Consider the following 16,807-nt stretch of genomic DNA (forward strand, 5'->3'; position numbering starts at 1 on the left):
TATGTTAATGAAAAAGTTTTTGTAGTTGAATTTTATTGTTGGATGGTGGCCAAGGAGACATTGTGATGGGGCGTCTCAGGTTGATGCAACAAGGGGAACTGTAGGGGAATGTAAATAGTGTATTTAATAGAGTCAGAGACTTGGGGGGGAGGTGTAGTGTAAAAGGTTAATGTTAAATATGTAAATAGACATTCCACATCATCATTGATGTAAGATCACATGACAACAGAGCATGCTGAGAGATAATTCTACATGAAGCCTCGTGCTAAGCCTTGTTAGAAGAATGTTTAATAAAGCATTACATTCACCAACAGCTTTGCCTCTAGTTGTCTCTATCAATTCCGACCAAGGATAACCTGAGTTAAGGTTCACAACTTTTGTATTTCTATGCTTGCTTAATACAAACTTCCCAATCTCACACTGGACTGGTAAACTAAATGCAGGTTCAACTTATTTGAAGATGTAGTACAATATTACTTAGCAGACAGATTTACTGTAAAGACTCAACAGCTATTGTTAACAGGAAAGTATAGCTGCAATTCCTTCACACCACATGCTGCCAGCTAAACTGAAAGCTCCTCTGAACAGTGTCTGTTGGTCACATGGTTAACATCCTGCTACTTACTCATTAGCATATGTTTTCTTAAAGCAAAATCACAACATACCCTTTTTTTCCAAGATAACATTATATTCACTAAGAGTGAAAATCCATTTACGTTAGGGTTATTACAAAAACTATTAAAACAAAAAAATCTCCATTCAAGAGTTTAAGGATTTAAGAATTTGAGAGGCTGTATAATGTATAGGTGATTCAACAATCCTCCCTGATCTTGTAATGGTAATGACCTTCCTGAGATCAGGACTTATCACTTGGGTGTTCTTGACTTGCAGGTTTGTTGGTGTCTTATGTATTGTTGGAAATGCTGAGTGTTTTCATGGTGGTGTTCCACAATTTCACTCTCTGAGACCACCTTGGATGTGTTCTAGACATGGTTGGACTGCCAGGTGTTATACAGTTGTACAATACCTTTAGCTGGCTTCTGCTCCTTCTCAATGTCACTCCATTCAGTGCTGCAGCTTCATAGGATCTAGGCTCATTGCACACTTTGGATACTTCTGCAGGTAACCAAGTTCTCTAGGTATGATGTATGACTCGAATCTTTTGTTGTACCTGCAGATTGGGAAATTCCACACCTGCATGTCAATCATACATTGTCTTCATTCTCCTTTGTTTTTCGAGATGGCTTGGCAATGTTGTCCTAACCCACCTTCCAGACATGATCTTCACTGGTGATGGTAAGCCCATGACTAAAGGCATTGATCTTAAACGTAACATGACGATATGGCGATGTTGTTTTGTTTCCCTGCATCCTAATTAAGAATTCTATCATGTTATGGTCACTGTTCCTTAAAGAACCCCACACAACAAGGTTATTAATTAACCCCTTCTCACTGCACAATACCAAAGCTTGGATAGCCTGTTTCCTAGTTGATTCCTCGAGGTACTGGTCTAAAAGACCATCTCATATACCCTCCAGGAATTCATCTGCCACAGTATTATTGCTAATTTGGTTTGCTCAATCTATATGTCGATTAAAGTCACTCATGATTACTGTAGCACCCTTGTTACATGCATCTCTAATTTCCTGTTTAATGCCATCCCCTACTTTATCACTACTGCTTGGAGGCCTATAGACAACTTCCACTAATGTTTTATGCCTCTTGTTGCTTCTTAGCTCTATCCTAACTGATTCTACATCTTCTGAGCCAATATCCTTTCTCACTATTGCACTGATTTTATCCTTAACTAACAACACCACCCAACTCCTTTTCCTTTTTGCCTGTCCTTCCTAAATATTGAATACCTTTGGATATTCAGTTTCCAGCCTCGGTCAACCTACATCATGTCGCTGCAATTGCAATCATATCATACCCATTTACATCTATTTGTGCTGTTAATTCATCTACCTTCTTGCGAATGCTCCGTGCATTCAGATACAATGCCTTTAGGCTTGTCTTTTTAACATTTTTACAGATTTTTTTGTACTATGGCCCTATATGCTGCTAGACTTTGTCCCCTCTACCTTCCACTTTTGTTTTCTATTTTTCTGCCTTTCGTTTCTATCTTTGTTTTCCTCTCTTGTGCCTCCCCACACTGGTTCCCATCACCCTGCCACTCTTGTTTAACCCCTCCCCCACAGTACTAGTGATTACCCTGTGAGGGTATTGATCTCAGTTCTGTTGGGCTGCAAGCCATCCAGCTTGTACAGGTCCCATCTTCCCAAAATCGGTCCAAATAATTCAGGAATCTAAATCCCTCCCTCCTACACTATCTCTCCAGCCACGTGTTCATTATGGTCTATTCCCCTCTTCCTGATCTTACTAGCACATGGCACTGGGAGTAATCCTTATAGAATCACAGCACAGAAGGAGGCCATTCAGCCCATCTTGTCCAAGCCAGCCCGAGGACACTCAGGTACCCTTTCTAATCCCACCTTCCTGCACCCGGCCCATAGCCCTGTAGCTTACAGCATTTTAGGTGCAGATCCAGGTACTTTTTAAAAGAGTTTAGAGTTTCTGCTTCTTGGGCAGCGAATTCCAGACACCCACTACCCTCTGGGTAAAAAATGTTCTTCCTCATGTCCCCCCTACACCTTCTGCCACTTATCTTGAATCTATGTCCCCTGGTTCTAGAATTCTCCACCAAGGTAAACAATTTTATCCTGTCCACCCTATCTATTCCCCTCATAATTCTGCACATCTCAATCAAGTCACCTCTCAGCCTTCTTTGTTCCAAAGAAAATAACCCCAACCTATCCAATCTCTCCTTGTAGCTATACTTTTCTAACCCTGGCAATATTCTTGTAAACCTCTTCTGCACTCTATTATGTCCTTCCTGTAATGTGGTGACCACAACTGCACACAATACTCCAGTTGTGGCCTCACCAGTGTTTTACACAATTCCAACATTATATCCTTACTTTTATATTCTATACCTCTGCCAATGAAGGACAGCATCTTTAAAGTACAACCCATTCAGCCACAGGCTATCTATGTGGTTCTCTGGCACACTCCCTGTTGTTGCTGTCTGTATGCTGTACATACTTGTTGTTTGATTGCACTATTGTTGCTCACCATGTGGCATTTCTGTTTGCTTAATACAAGCTTACCAATTTCACACAAGACTGGTAACTAAATGCAGGTTTGCTTTATTTAAATATGTAGTACAAGATTACTCAGCAGATATATTTACTATAAAATTCAACAGCTATTGTTAACAGGAAAGTACAGCTCCAATTCCTTCACACCAAATGCTGCTAGCTAAACTGAAAGCTCCTCTGAACAATGTCTGCTGGTCACATGGTTTACATCTTGGCTACTTACTCATTAGCATATTCTCTTTGAAAGCAATATCACAACAACACCAATGATAACAGATGAATGGTGTGTCCATGGGGATCAGGGAAGCCATTTAATTGGAAATGGAGTCTCTTAATGCACTTCATTATAGTTTGTTTGTTTCAAAGTTATCCTGGATGCCTCCTCCTTTATCTTCTCCTCATTCTAAGATGGTCTCTGGATGCCTGGATATGTTGGAGTTATCTCCCATTCTCAGCTGGAAGGACCCAATAGCATAAAGTCTTAAGACAACAGTGACCTTCAGATCTTCTGGCAGGGCAGTACTGGCCCTGGTGTGAGGCTCCAGGTCAGGTTGTAGGAGATAGCACAGTTCAATGATCACCTCCTTGTTGAACCTGAATTGCCTCAGGCAATGCTTCTGGGTTAGGTGTAGGTAGGTAAAATGCTCCTGAGAAACAGTTGGTGGGGAAGGCCTACTGAGGACAGTCCTCCTTTTCCTTCCTCATTGCAGAGCTACCCCTCTCTGCAGCCTATGCTCCATATCATGGCTATGTTGTAGACCAGGAGGCATTGCAATCACAGCTCCATAACTTGGGCAGCAAATCCTGTGTCCTCACTGTTTTTAAGCAACAGTTCTCAAAAAACATTTCCAAAAACACAGTGCAGCATTTCCACAAACTCTGCCTAAGCAAATGTAATTCTAGTCTAAGTTTAAAAACACTTGTGCTGAGTACCTTTTGTACCTGATTGCATATTCTTTGATGTATGACAAGCAAATATATTGAACGAACCTCCATGGCCCAAGTTTGCGAATAAAGCATCAAATCTGCTGGTATAGTTGAGTGACCTCATGACAGCATAACTTCAGAGGCTTCTGGTGCTTGCATGGGATACTGGCTGTTTATAACACGTTTTAGAGTTCAATTTAATATTGCCTGCTATTTTTTTTCTTCTATCCTCTCTTTGCCTCCCATATTAACTTTTTCAATTCTTCCTATACTTCCCATAATCTTCTTGGTTATTAACTGAATCTTGCTTCTGACATTTTTTATACACCTTTTTTTGTTTTATTTTAATTTGTACTTTCTTTATCATCTATGGAACATTAGTTTGGATGTTCTATCTTTTCTCTTCAAATGAATATATCTAGGATGTACCTGAACTACCTCTCTGGATGCTTTCCATGTTTCTGTTGCTGCTTTACCATTAATCACCTTTTCCAATATAATCTGTGCTATGTCCCTTCCTAAATCACTGAAACTAGCTCTACCCCATTTGAGAATGTTCACCTTCGATATTTTCTGGCCTCTTTTTCATATTTACTTTAAACCAAACTATGACTTGGTCACAGTTCTACAATTGTAACACACTTAGCTTGCCCTATTAATTTTCCAGAAACAGGTACAAAGCTACTTCCTTCCTTGCTGAACGGGAGACATATTGACAAAAAAAGTTCTCCTGTTAATATCTCTGACATTTTTCACCTTCCCTACCAGTAGCACTGTCCTTCCCAGTCTATATTAGAGACTTGAAACCTCTTAATATAACTACCTAGTTTTGTTACATGCCTTTGAAATTTACCAACAAATTTGTTCATCTATCTCTTTCTCATTGTTTGGAGCTCAATAAAAAACCTCCCACAATGTAACAGTTCCCCTTCTGTTCCTTAACTCAAGCCAAATAGATTCTGACCTTGAACCATTTGCTAACTCCTTTCTATTTTGAATTGCAACATCATTCTTAATCAATATTGCCACATCCACTCCTCTTTTTCCTTTGTTATCATTCTTGAATATTTGGCAACCAGGAGTCAGACATTCTCAGAGGCTATGAGAAAATCAATGGAGTGTCCTCATTGCATGTCATCATCATCCTCCTGCAAACAAACAACTATTAGGGCCTCCACTGCGTCTCCATGACAGGAACATTATCACAGAGGGTATGTGCACTGCAATAAGCCAGACTGGAGTCAAACGTTCATAGGTTAACAGGATCTATGGTGTCTCCTCACTGCATGGCGTCATCATCCTCCACAAATCTAGCAGCTATGAGGGCCTCCTGAGTGCGCCTGCCTCGTCTGGCCAGTGTGAGGGCCTCAACGCCATGATCGTTGCCTTCGAGGACCTCTTTACCCTCATCGCTGTCGGTATCTTCCTCAGAGGAGACCTCCAGCTCTTGCATCTCTTCCTCAGCCAGCTCCTCTCCCTGTTGCGGTAACAGGTTGTAAAGCGCGCAGCAGGCGATGCTGATATGTGACACCCTCTGTGGACTATATTACAGGGCTCCATCAGACTGGTCCAGGCACTGAGCCTCATTTTCAGCATCCGATGGTTTGCTCAACCGAGTTGCAAGTTGGAGCATGAGACTCGTTATATTTTCGCTCTGCTGCAGTCTGAGGCCGCCGCTTGGGTGTCATCAGCCACATCTTCTGCAGGTGGTCGTTGTCCCCTAGGAACCAACCCTGCAGCCTCTGTGGACCCTGGAAGATTTTAGGGATCTGTGACCGACTGAGAATGCAGGAGTCATGGACACTCCCTGGAAACTATGCAGAGACCTGTAGGATACGTTTGTGGTGGTCACACACCAGCTGCATATTCAGCGAATGGAAGCCCGTGCATTTGACATAGTCGAGCCCTTGTTCTGACAGAAATCTGAGTGCCACATGAGTGCAGTTGATCGCACCGTGCACCTGTGGGAAACCCAAGATCTGGGCAGATCCAATCGTTCTTGCATCCTGGCTCTCTTGGTTCTAGGCGAAATGCACAAAGTTGTGTGCCTTCACGAAGATGGCATCCGTGACCTCATGGAAGCATTTGTGGGTGGAGGCTTGTGATATCCCACAGAAGTCACCTGTGGAGCCCTGAAAGGAGCCACTGGCATAAAAGTTGAGCATCACAGTCATTTTCTTGGACAATGGCAGTAGATGCCCTCCATGCCCCCATGGCGCCAAATCCTGCAGTAGCTGGCAGATGTGACTAACCAGTTCCATAGATATGCGCAGTCTTCAGCAACACTGGTTCTCGGTCATCTGCAGTAATGAAAGGCGGCATCTATAGACCTGGGTCTATCTAGGTGCCAACCAACGACAGTTTGCTGTGGCTCTTCAGCAGCGTGTGTGCAAGCCCCAGCTGCCCCTTCTTCCTGAGGGTGCTACTCCTCCCTCTACACAACTAGGCTCCTCCATCACTCTCTTCTCCATCGTCTCTGCTCTCTGTACCCCATGAGGCATACAGCTAGTTCACCAGGCTCCATGCTCCTGATGTACTCCTCATACACAATGAATGAGAGAGATCCATGGATTAGCTTGGGTATACTAAGAACCTCTCTTGGTTAAATCTGAAGGCCCCTTAATGCATCCCAGAGAGTGTTGGCCACTTCTTGGATGGCCAGGGTTTAGTGCACTGCATGGCTCCCTGAAACCCCAGCCACCTCCACCCCACTCCACCTGACCAATTGGCGGCAGCTTTGGACTGACTACATGCTGTTCTCTCAGCTCAGGTGCAGGCATTCTCCTAACCCACACTGCAAGGCTGCATTGTTAGCTTGAACCATGGGGGAGACGTCCAAACTGGGATGATGATATTGCAAGGGACTGTGAGTGCCTCCACCAGTGGCTACTTCATGGCCAGCTTTAACCAGGAGATTGTACAACATGCCCAGCCGTCCAGCTGTTCTGCTGTCCATTAAAATGCTCATTAGTTTGCAGCCTATGCTAAAGGGGTGAAACACTTTGGAACACTTGGTGGGACTTACAAGCCTCTACATTGCTTGAGTGGGCAGATAAGCTAGAGACCCAACTCCATGCATGTCAATGTGGCTGCATCTGAACAGTCTCAGCTGCAGAGGAATTGTCACTTTATACAAGGTTTCCTTAATACATGGCCCTGCACCCTGCCCGTGATTGTGTACTACCTTCAACCGCAGGGCAGTCCTTGCCCCAACACCTCAACTACAGGGCAATCCTTGCCCCCACCCTGAAGTCACCTCAACTGCAGGGCATCCTTTGCCCCTACCCCCAAATCGCCTCAACTGCAGGGCAGCCCTTGACCTCATACTTCCAATGCACCTCAACCTTGAAGTCCAACAGGCAACCCGGGCGAGCATTGTGCAACATTACTGTGTCCTTACCTCCATGTTCCCCTCAAGGTGCAACCCACAAGTGCACGCCTTATATATGCTTTTGTGAAACATGTCAGCATACAGTCACACTGACGTGGGTGGACAATCCAGCAAGCTGAGGGGAGGGGGGATGATTCCGGTGGGCTGGCCTATAGTGATATGCAGGTGTAATGCAATGAGATTCCCATCGTCTGATGGCGGGAAACGTGGCCTACCATTGACTGGCTGAGCAGACGATCGCATGACGTCGTGAAATCGATTTTTGGCCTTCTCACCATATTGTCCATTCACATTAACGAGCACGTCCAATGCCAGCGGGCATGGACGATTCCACCCAAGAGTACAACTATGCTGGATATCCAGCCCTGTAACCAACGAGCTCAATCCCTCGTCTGTCCAAACCTACATGGGGAACTCACAGGAAATGTGCTGATCAGCTGATTATGCAAGGTCAGCAGTCCAAGGAAAAATGCAAGCAGTACACTCATTGTTGAGAATGCACTGGCACTGGAAAGTCTAACCTACATAAACTCTGAAATATTTGCAGATGCCCATGGTTACTGCTCTTTAGTACAAACTATATATAAAAGACAATGATAAAAATTCATTTTTGTGGATGGAAAGACAGAATTTAGTATGTTATTGATTGGACATACATAAAGTATGTTTTAAAACACTATTACCTTATGCAGTCTGAAACATTCAACACAGTGACATTTTTCAGAGTTGATATGGATTTCAAGCAATTATCTGTAATCCTCGGGCAGTCAGACACATAGATATGATTCAAGTTTGGGCAAGTTTTGCTGATGGTTTTGAAAGATGCATCACCGATATGTTTATTACCTATAGCAGCAGAACAGCAGAGTTAAATTCCAAGATATGCCTTTTCTGATAGCGAAATAAACAGTTTGTATCAGATTTTAATGCACTTAGGAAATTGTACAATTTCTCAAACCTTCAATTTTAACTTTGACAATCCTCTTCCCACGGACAAGAGCTTTAATAGCTACATCAGATATGTGAGGAGAAGCAAGGAACGAAATTGTAAGGAGGTTGTAATTGTAAGAAACCAAGGCCTTTAAGAAAACAAAATAGAAGTTAGTATTACTTTGGCTTTCTAAATGGAAAAAAAGAAAACAAATACTTGATTTGAACAGATGCCATAAAAATGCGGCACGTGGAAAATTTTGTTTCTAAATAATTTTTCTAGGTATTACCCCTTTCTCTCAAACTTTGCTTTCTTAAATTGTGTTCCTACTGCTCAGAAGATCTTCATTCATTAGAAAAACTGAGCAATCTGGCCCATTTCCACAGAGATGAATAGTTCTGCTTTGACTATGTGAATCAGTCCTCACTCTGGATTACCCTGACTCCTTTCTCAGTTACTTCCTATCAGTAGCAAGCATTGTAGCTCAATTGAAATTTGCAACATAGTACCTAGGGTGGGCTACAGTGGAAATTTGAATCCAGAACACTTACACATTCTGTCATGCAGTGATATTGGTTGGGGCATACATCTCTTATTTATACTTAATAAAAAGTCAGGGACTAGTACGTGCCTCTATCTTCACAGAATCAGAGACTGTAGTTCTGGCAACAAACAGAACAGACAATACCCTGCGTCTTGACTTCTAGGCAGTGGCAGCTGTGGTGCAATTTTCCACCTCTCAGGGCTTTGATAGGCCAATCAATGGGGATCTGTGGACCACTTGCATACAATGGCTGAAATTAGATATTTGTAAACACTCAGAATTCTTTTCCCTAGGACATAGCAGTTCATACTAGACCTCCAGTTTTCTCCTCAGAATGAACAAGGTGCCACATTTATGCCATGAGAGAATGTCCACCTCAGTCTCAAGACCCTTTTACAGAGCATAACCAGCTAAGCACATATAATGTTACTCATCCTCGAGCTGCACTTTCAAAAGCACTAGAATAGATGAGAGAAAGGCACATTTAACCACCTTGGGTAAGCATGGTGTTAGGAAAGAGTAGGTTGGCTTGTGATCACTTTGGGCTTTATTGTTTACAACTGAACATGAACTTCTGCTGTGCTTTGTACTTATGGCTGACTTAATCAAGAGATGATTACTGGTATGATCAAATAGGGACAAAGATGACTGAAGTATTGGCCATGTACTTGAAGATGGAGCATACATGACAACTCATGTGAAGACATATGCCTTGTTGTACTGTTGTTGTTTGGCAGCTGTTAGTGAGGTCATCACTCGTGTGCAGTGGGTGGGCCTTTACAATGAAAAGCAGATGCTGACATGACTTTCTACTGTGAAATGCTCCAGGGAGCTCAAATTTCAAAGCATGAATTCATTGTGACACAATGACCTGATTTCTATCAGTCCCCAGGGGGCTGGAACAGAGGCAGGGTGGGTGGGGGGTAGCAGAGGTTAATGGCTGGTAAGATAATGGTTAGCTATGTGGAGAAGTTTCCCAGTGGTGGGCAGGACAGGGGTGCAGATCAACTGCCCAGTCCAAGGAGGTGGCCAGCCGATTTGTATAGTTAAGGACCCAATTGGGACCATTAAGTGGGGCTGCCGGCACTTGCTGTTGGTGGAGTGGACCCCGCTGTGTAAGGAGGCTGCCAGGTTCATTAAGGCGGCCTAACTGCAACAGCCCAGTGGGCTCTCAGCGCCAGAGGCTTCATGGTTCAAAGAGGAGGCTGCAGGCAGGAAAGACTGCCCCACTGTCCCAGTGATCTCCCCAGAGGAGTTTCCCTTCCGACTGGCAGCCATTCTGCTTTTGGCCATAAAATTTTAAAATCTTACCTCTCCAAGGTCTCCCAGCTACATCAGCAACATGTACCTCTCCCAGTTCAGCTGCTGAAGCTTCAGAGCTGCTGGCCCTCTGAATGGGCCAGCAGCATCAAGAACCCGCCTGCTGTCCTTGGATTGCTGGCCCATAGGCAACCAATTAGGAGGCCATCTCTGGTCAAATTGCCGAGCCAATCCTGCTGCCAATGTGTGGGCTTGGGATCCCTATTTCATCCTGACATTGGGGTCCTGAAGCTCAGCCCAACAGATTTCACACTGCTTGTAGGATTCTCTACATGTTGTCAGAAACAATCTTCAATCAGGAAATTGAAGCTCTTCCTGTTGAACAAGTTGAGGGAGTTTTCTGTCGGACTCAGAAAATAATGTGTGTACCATTGAGTGCAGTCTAGACCTTGATAAAATCAGCAACTAAATCTGGATGACCCTATGGTACCAAAGGTGATGAGTTCCCCAACTCCCTTGTAAAGCACATCAATCATCTGATGAATACTTGCTTGTACTGCATGTTAGTAGATCTTAGGTAGAATCCCCATAGCTGCCTGGAAAGTGTCTATACCTTAAAAATTTATTGCAGTTTTCATGTTCATTGCTACAAAGAGAGCAATGCAGACATGTGATTGCTTTTCATATGAGCTCTGTTGCTGGTATATTCAGTGATTGGTTAATCTCTGGTGGGGATCAAAATCCTTAAATGCTGCTTGACAGCTCCACCTTATGCTACTTTTCCTCCTCCATGATACTGGCAACAAGGGTAATGTTATAGCCATATATGCGATATCCACTTCTGAGAGGCTATCAATTGGGGTAGTGGGGGGAGCAACAAAGTTACCCAGTAGTATTGCAGGTCTGTGTAGGCAGAATGCCAAAAAGCCACTCCAAAAATGAATTCCTAAGTGTAAAAATCAACTTTAAAACTCTGCATTCTTAAACCTCACAAACTAATCATTTCCACCTGCCTCAGCTATCTGGCAGCAGCTGCTCCTCATAACTTTCAGTCTAATATACCCTGAGTGTATTGGGAGTGTAAAAGGAGAAAACCCAGAGCTGTAGCTCCACACACTCTCACAATTTATGATTTTTTTGGGGGGGGAACAGGAAATAAATCAACCTTGGGGCAGAAAACCAGCGGAATTATTTTCTGCTCTATTTTGCCTAAGAAATTATTTGAAGTTACAACAAAACAATGGCACTTTCAGGAATTAATGACTAATTAAAGGAACCCGTACAAAGATGAAGCAAGAACTGTCTTATCTTTGTCACACTTAAATTGATATAATAGTCATGTCTTTCCTTGACACAACATTTTCAGGATTCCTACAGCTCAGAATCAATCATATCCTAGTAACCTATAATCCAATTTTCTAAAGCTGGGCCTCAAGTAACCAAGACTTCAACTATCTTAATATCAACCAGGATTCAAACAATATAAGGGGCACTGAGGGAGAAAAATTCATGCAGTGTGTCCAGGAAAATTTTTTCAACCAATTAGTGACAAACCCAACGAGGGGAGATGCAATTCTAGACCTAGTCTTAGGGAACGAAGAAGGGCAAGTGGGTGAAGTGACAGTTGGTGACCATATCGGGGACAGTAATCACAATTCAGTTAGATTTAGCATTACCATGGAAAAGGACAGAGATAAGGCAGGAGTAAAAGTCTTGAACTGGGGGAAGGCAAATTTTGCAAAAATGAGAAGGGACTTGGCTGAGGTGAACTGGACAGCACTGCTGGAGGTTAAAACAGTGGAAGACCAGTGAGAAGCATTAAAAAGGGAGATCCTAATTGTACAAAGGAGACATGTCCCCTACAAAAATAAGAGTGGTACTGTCAAATCTAGACCCCCCCTGGTTGTCTAGAGGAATACAGGGGAAGTTCAAACAGAAAAAGAAAGTGTACAATAGGCACAAAGAACTAAGCACTGCAGATAGCCTAGACGAATATAGGAAGTACAGGATCGAAGTAAAAAAGGAAATAAGGAAATCAAAGAGAGGGCATGAAAAAAGATTAGCAAGTAAAGTTAAAGATAACCCAAAGACGTTTTGCCAATATATTAATGCTAAAAGGTTAGTTAAGGAAAAAGTGGGACCTATCAGAGATGAAGATGGAAACTGGTGTGTAGATGCAGAGGCTGTGGGAAGGGTTTTGAATTAATATTTTGTCTCCGTGTTTACAAAAGAAAGGGAGGATATAAATATAGTAGTCCGGGAGGAACACTGCGAGATATTGGATGGGATAGTCATAAAGAGAGAGGAAGTACTCGAAGGGCTGAAATCCTTGAAAGTTGATAAGTCACCAGGGCCAGATGGCTTGTTTCCGAGGCTGCTGAAGGAAGTCAGGGAGGAGATAGCAGATGCTCTGAGGGTGATTTTCCAATCTTTACTAGATACAGGGGAGGTACCAGAGGACTGGAGAAATGCAAATGTAGTTCCATTGTTTAAAAAGGGATCAAAGGAAATGCCAAACAATTATAGGCCAGTTAGTCTTACATTGGTGGTGAGCAAATTAGTAGAATCAATCCTGAGAGATAGGATTAACTGTCATGTGGAAAGGCATGGACTAGTCAGGAATGGTCAGCATGGACTTGTTAAAGGAAGGTCTTGCCTCACACATTTGATTGAATTCTTTGAGGAAGTGACAAGATGGATTGATGAAGGTAGTGCAGTGGATGTTGTGTACATTGAATTTAGCAAGGCATTTGACAAGGTCCCACGTGGCAGATTGGTCAGGAAAGTAAAAACCCATGGGATTCAGGGTAATGTGGCAAACTGGATAAAAGGTTGGCTTTGTAACAGGAAACAAAGGGTAATGATTGATGGATGCCCTTGCGAATGGAAAGTTGTCTCAAGTGGTGTTCCATAGGGCTCAGTGTTGGGACCCTTGCTGTTTGTGTTATATATTAATGATTTGGACGTGAACATGGGGGGCACGATTGGGAAATTTGCAGATGACACAAAGATTGGTCGAGTAGTGAATAGTGTAGAGGATAGCCATAATCTCCAAAACGATATAGATGGGTTGGTGGTGTGGGTGGTAAAGTGGCAGATGGATTTTAACATAGAGAAGTGTGAGGTCATACATTTAGGGAGGTCAAACAGTTACAGGGATTACAAAATAAACAGGAATATACTAAGAGGGGTAGATGAAGTGAGAGATCTTGTGTACAAGTACACAGGTCCCTGAAGGCAGCATTTCTAGTAGATAAGGTTATAAAGAAGGCATGTGGAATGCTCTCCTTCATTGGCAGAGGTATAGAATATAAAAGTAAGGATATAATGTTGGAATTGTGTAAAACACTGGTGAGGCCACAACTGGAGTATTGTGTACAGTTCTGGTCACCACATTACAGGAAGGATGTAATAGCTCTGGAGAAAGTGCAGAGGAGGCTTACAAGAATGTTGTCAGGGTCAGAAAAGTGTAGCTACGAGGTGAGATTGGGTAGGTTGGGACTATTTTCCTTAGAACAAAGAAGGCTGAGAGGTGACTTGATTGAGGTGTACAAAATTATGAGGGGAATAGACAGAGTGGACAGGATAAAATTGCTGAAGAATTCTAGAACCAGGGGACATAGATTCAAGCTAAATGGCAGAAGGTGTAGGGGGGACATGAGGAAGAACTTTTTTACGCAGAGGTAGTGGGTGTCTGGAATTCGCTGCCCAAGTTGGTGGTAGAGGCTCTTTTAAAAAGTACCTGGATCTGCACCTAAAATGCTGTAAGCTGCAGGGCTATGGGCCGGGTGCAGGAAGGTGGGATTAGAAAGGGGACCTGGGTGTCCTTGGGCTGGCATGGACAAAATGGGCTGAATGGCCTCCTTCAGTGCTGTAACCTTTCTATGGTTCTAAGTAATGAGTATTAGAGACACCAGAATAAGCCATAGGAAAGCACATCTAGGAACTCAGGGTGGTGATAAGAAGTAGGGTCTTACATCGAAGTACAACTACGTGAAAGAGTAATAAAATAGAAATTGATGGCGGAATTTTCCAGACAAAATCCCTGGAAACGGCAGGACCATTTGCAGGTTGGGAGGAAGGATGTGTGAGAAGACACACCTAAAGAAGCAATGAAGGATTTTTATTTAAAGGGTCCCTGACAAGGCTCATAATGGCAGCACAGAGAAAAGCACTGAATATTCCAGCGGGAAGGAGGAAACTGTTGCAGGATGGAAGCAAGACATGGGAATGCTAGCCCCTGGAGGGCATCCTTTGAGGTCATATTGACTGCAGTCAAGATGAGAAGAAAAATACTTTTGCCTAACAGCTGGCAGAAGGGGGACAACTCGTCTGGCCAAGCCAGTGGGCTGCAAGTAGCAGAGGTGATGAGCTGCAGGGCTATGGTACCCAGGACCTGGATCCAGAGCTGCAAAGCGTTTAATGCCTCATGAGGTCTGGCAAAGTGAGTGTCCTACAACTCTTACCTGGCCGCCATCCCTCTGTCACCTCCCTAGAATTCTCCTGCGTAGCATTCCTCTGACCAATACACTTTGCTGACACACACATTCCTTCCAATCCAGCTTCCTCTTCAAATCTTTATTTCATCCTATCTTGCATTCATTCCCCACAGTTCACCCTCAAATGTCAACAGTCCATTCTCAGCAAAAATGCCACTTCTCACATTCCTAAATCTCTGCCTTTTCTCATTGCAGGAGAAGAGAGTCCACAGTCCAGGGAAAGGCAGAGAATCGGGAGTGAACCTGCAGCCTTAGCCAACAAGACAGCAAAAGAGGAGGAAGCCTTGAGATCGGCAAGGTGGCACAAGTACTGGTCATTGATGACAGGGAAATGGGAGTGCATCAGAGACATAGGCTGGGATTTTCCAGCCCCATTGTAACGAGACCAATCATGGGAGAATTGGCATCCAGCCAAAAATCAATTGACTTTCCATGGGACCAGATGATCCCAGCGATGGGCGGGGCCAGAAAATCCCTACCATAGTGATAGCATTAGATGAAGCACAGGCACTTGGCACTTAACTCGCGTTGAATTGATATCACCAATATATTAAATGAACTACACCATGCTATTTTGAACTCTATTGCGCCTACTTTTAGGATTAACTCATGTCTTTCATCTCCCATGAGTGCATTGTGGGAGGTGCCTGAGGAGACCTCAGAAGGTGCAACACTCTGAGGGTGCATTGTCACATGACTCCTGCACACACTCCACCAGCACAGATACACACACCTCTGTGAATATAGCATCACAGATAGGTAGGTGGCATATAGTAAGGATTACATCACACGTGAGCAGGAACAGATGTTGGAATCAGGGACAGCAGTAGTCCCCATCAGAAAGCGCAGGACACTCCAAGCTCTGTTCAGCTGCACACAGATGCTGAGCTCATAAGCTATTAACAAAAGGATACACGTGGAGCAGCAACAGGAAATGTGTATGCTGCTGTCAGCATTCCAGAGGCTTTCAGAGAGAATGGAGGAGTCCAACTTGAGCATGAGTGCCTTTATGTCCCACCCCTTGACCAGCTCCATTGAAAGAGTGGCATAAAATAGAATGCTGCAAGTACACTTTTCAAGTCAAGAGTGTTTGGATGATTCTGTTGCAGGCTTCTTTGGCAGCTAGGTGTACAGCTGCAGGCACCAATAGCATATTAGTATTTTCTTCCTTTTTAGAAAATGGACACTCTTCACCTTCCTGTTGCGCCACTCCTCTCTGCAGTGCCATGTTGTGAACGGCATAGCAGACCACAACATTCCTGGAGACCATTGCTGGTGCATATTGAAGGGCAACTCCAGATCTGGCAAGTCGCTGGAACCCCATCTTGACCAAGTCAGTGCCTTGTTCTAATGTTGTCCTGGTGCTGACATGGCTCCTATTATACCTCTCTTGTGGCTCTGTTGTAGGGTTCCTTGCTGGCCAGCAGTCAGGACTTAATTGGGTACCTCTTGTCTCCCAGGAGCCTACAGTACATGAGACTGCTAGAGGATGAAGGAACTATGACAGCTCACCGAATAGCTGGTGCAGACTTGCCTGCGGTTCTTGTGGTGGTCAAGGACCAGCCATTAAGGGAGTGGAAGCTCTTCCGAAAAATAGATACCTGGCTGACCTTATAGCGCCTTGATAACACGAGTGTAATCAATCAGACCTGAAATCCTGCGAGTGAAACAAAGCCAACCGCCTTTTAGTTTTGATTTGCCACATCCATGTCAATATGGATTTGGTCAGAGGCTTTGGCAAACAGCCATCAGTTCCTGGCTGTTGCAGTTGTGGACTGTAGAATGTGAAATCCTGTATCATGACCAACAGATCCCTGGAACAAACTGGACGCAAAGAAGTTGAGAAATGTGGTCACTTTGACAGCTGTGGACAATGCATATCTCTTCTCAAGCAGTGGTCTATTTCCAGAAGGCTGCAGCTGTCTGTGACTACACGCCATCAGCCTGAGTCTTCAGAGGCACTGTTGTTTGGACATGTTGACAAAGCTCACCTATAGTTTATAGACCCTTTGCTGATGCTATCGCCTCTTCGTGGTGCAGTTCTGTATACATCCCCTCTGTCTGGTGGTGCTTCATGTGGCTGTGGAGAAGGCA

General features: G+C 43.8%; 1 protein-coding gene across 1 annotated transcript in view; it reads right to left on the reverse strand.

The window, feature by feature from the left end:
- fbxl13 (F-box and leucine-rich repeat protein 13) overlaps nt 1-16,807 on the reverse strand; it is a 255,100-nt gene that overhangs the window by 96,638 nt on the left and 141,655 nt on the right. The window contains 2 exon segments of the mRNA XM_041203120.1: nt 8,163-8,325; nt 8,438-8,558. Of these exon segments, the coding sequence (XP_041059054.1) occupies nt 8,163-8,325; nt 8,438-8,558 (284 nt within the window).

Source organism: Carcharodon carcharias, chromosome 13, assembly GCF_017639515.1.
Source record: "Carcharodon carcharias isolate sCarCar2 chromosome 13, sCarCar2.pri, whole genome shotgun sequence".
NCBI classification, from domain to species: domain Eukaryota; kingdom Metazoa; phylum Chordata; class Chondrichthyes; order Lamniformes; family Lamnidae; genus Carcharodon; species Carcharodon carcharias.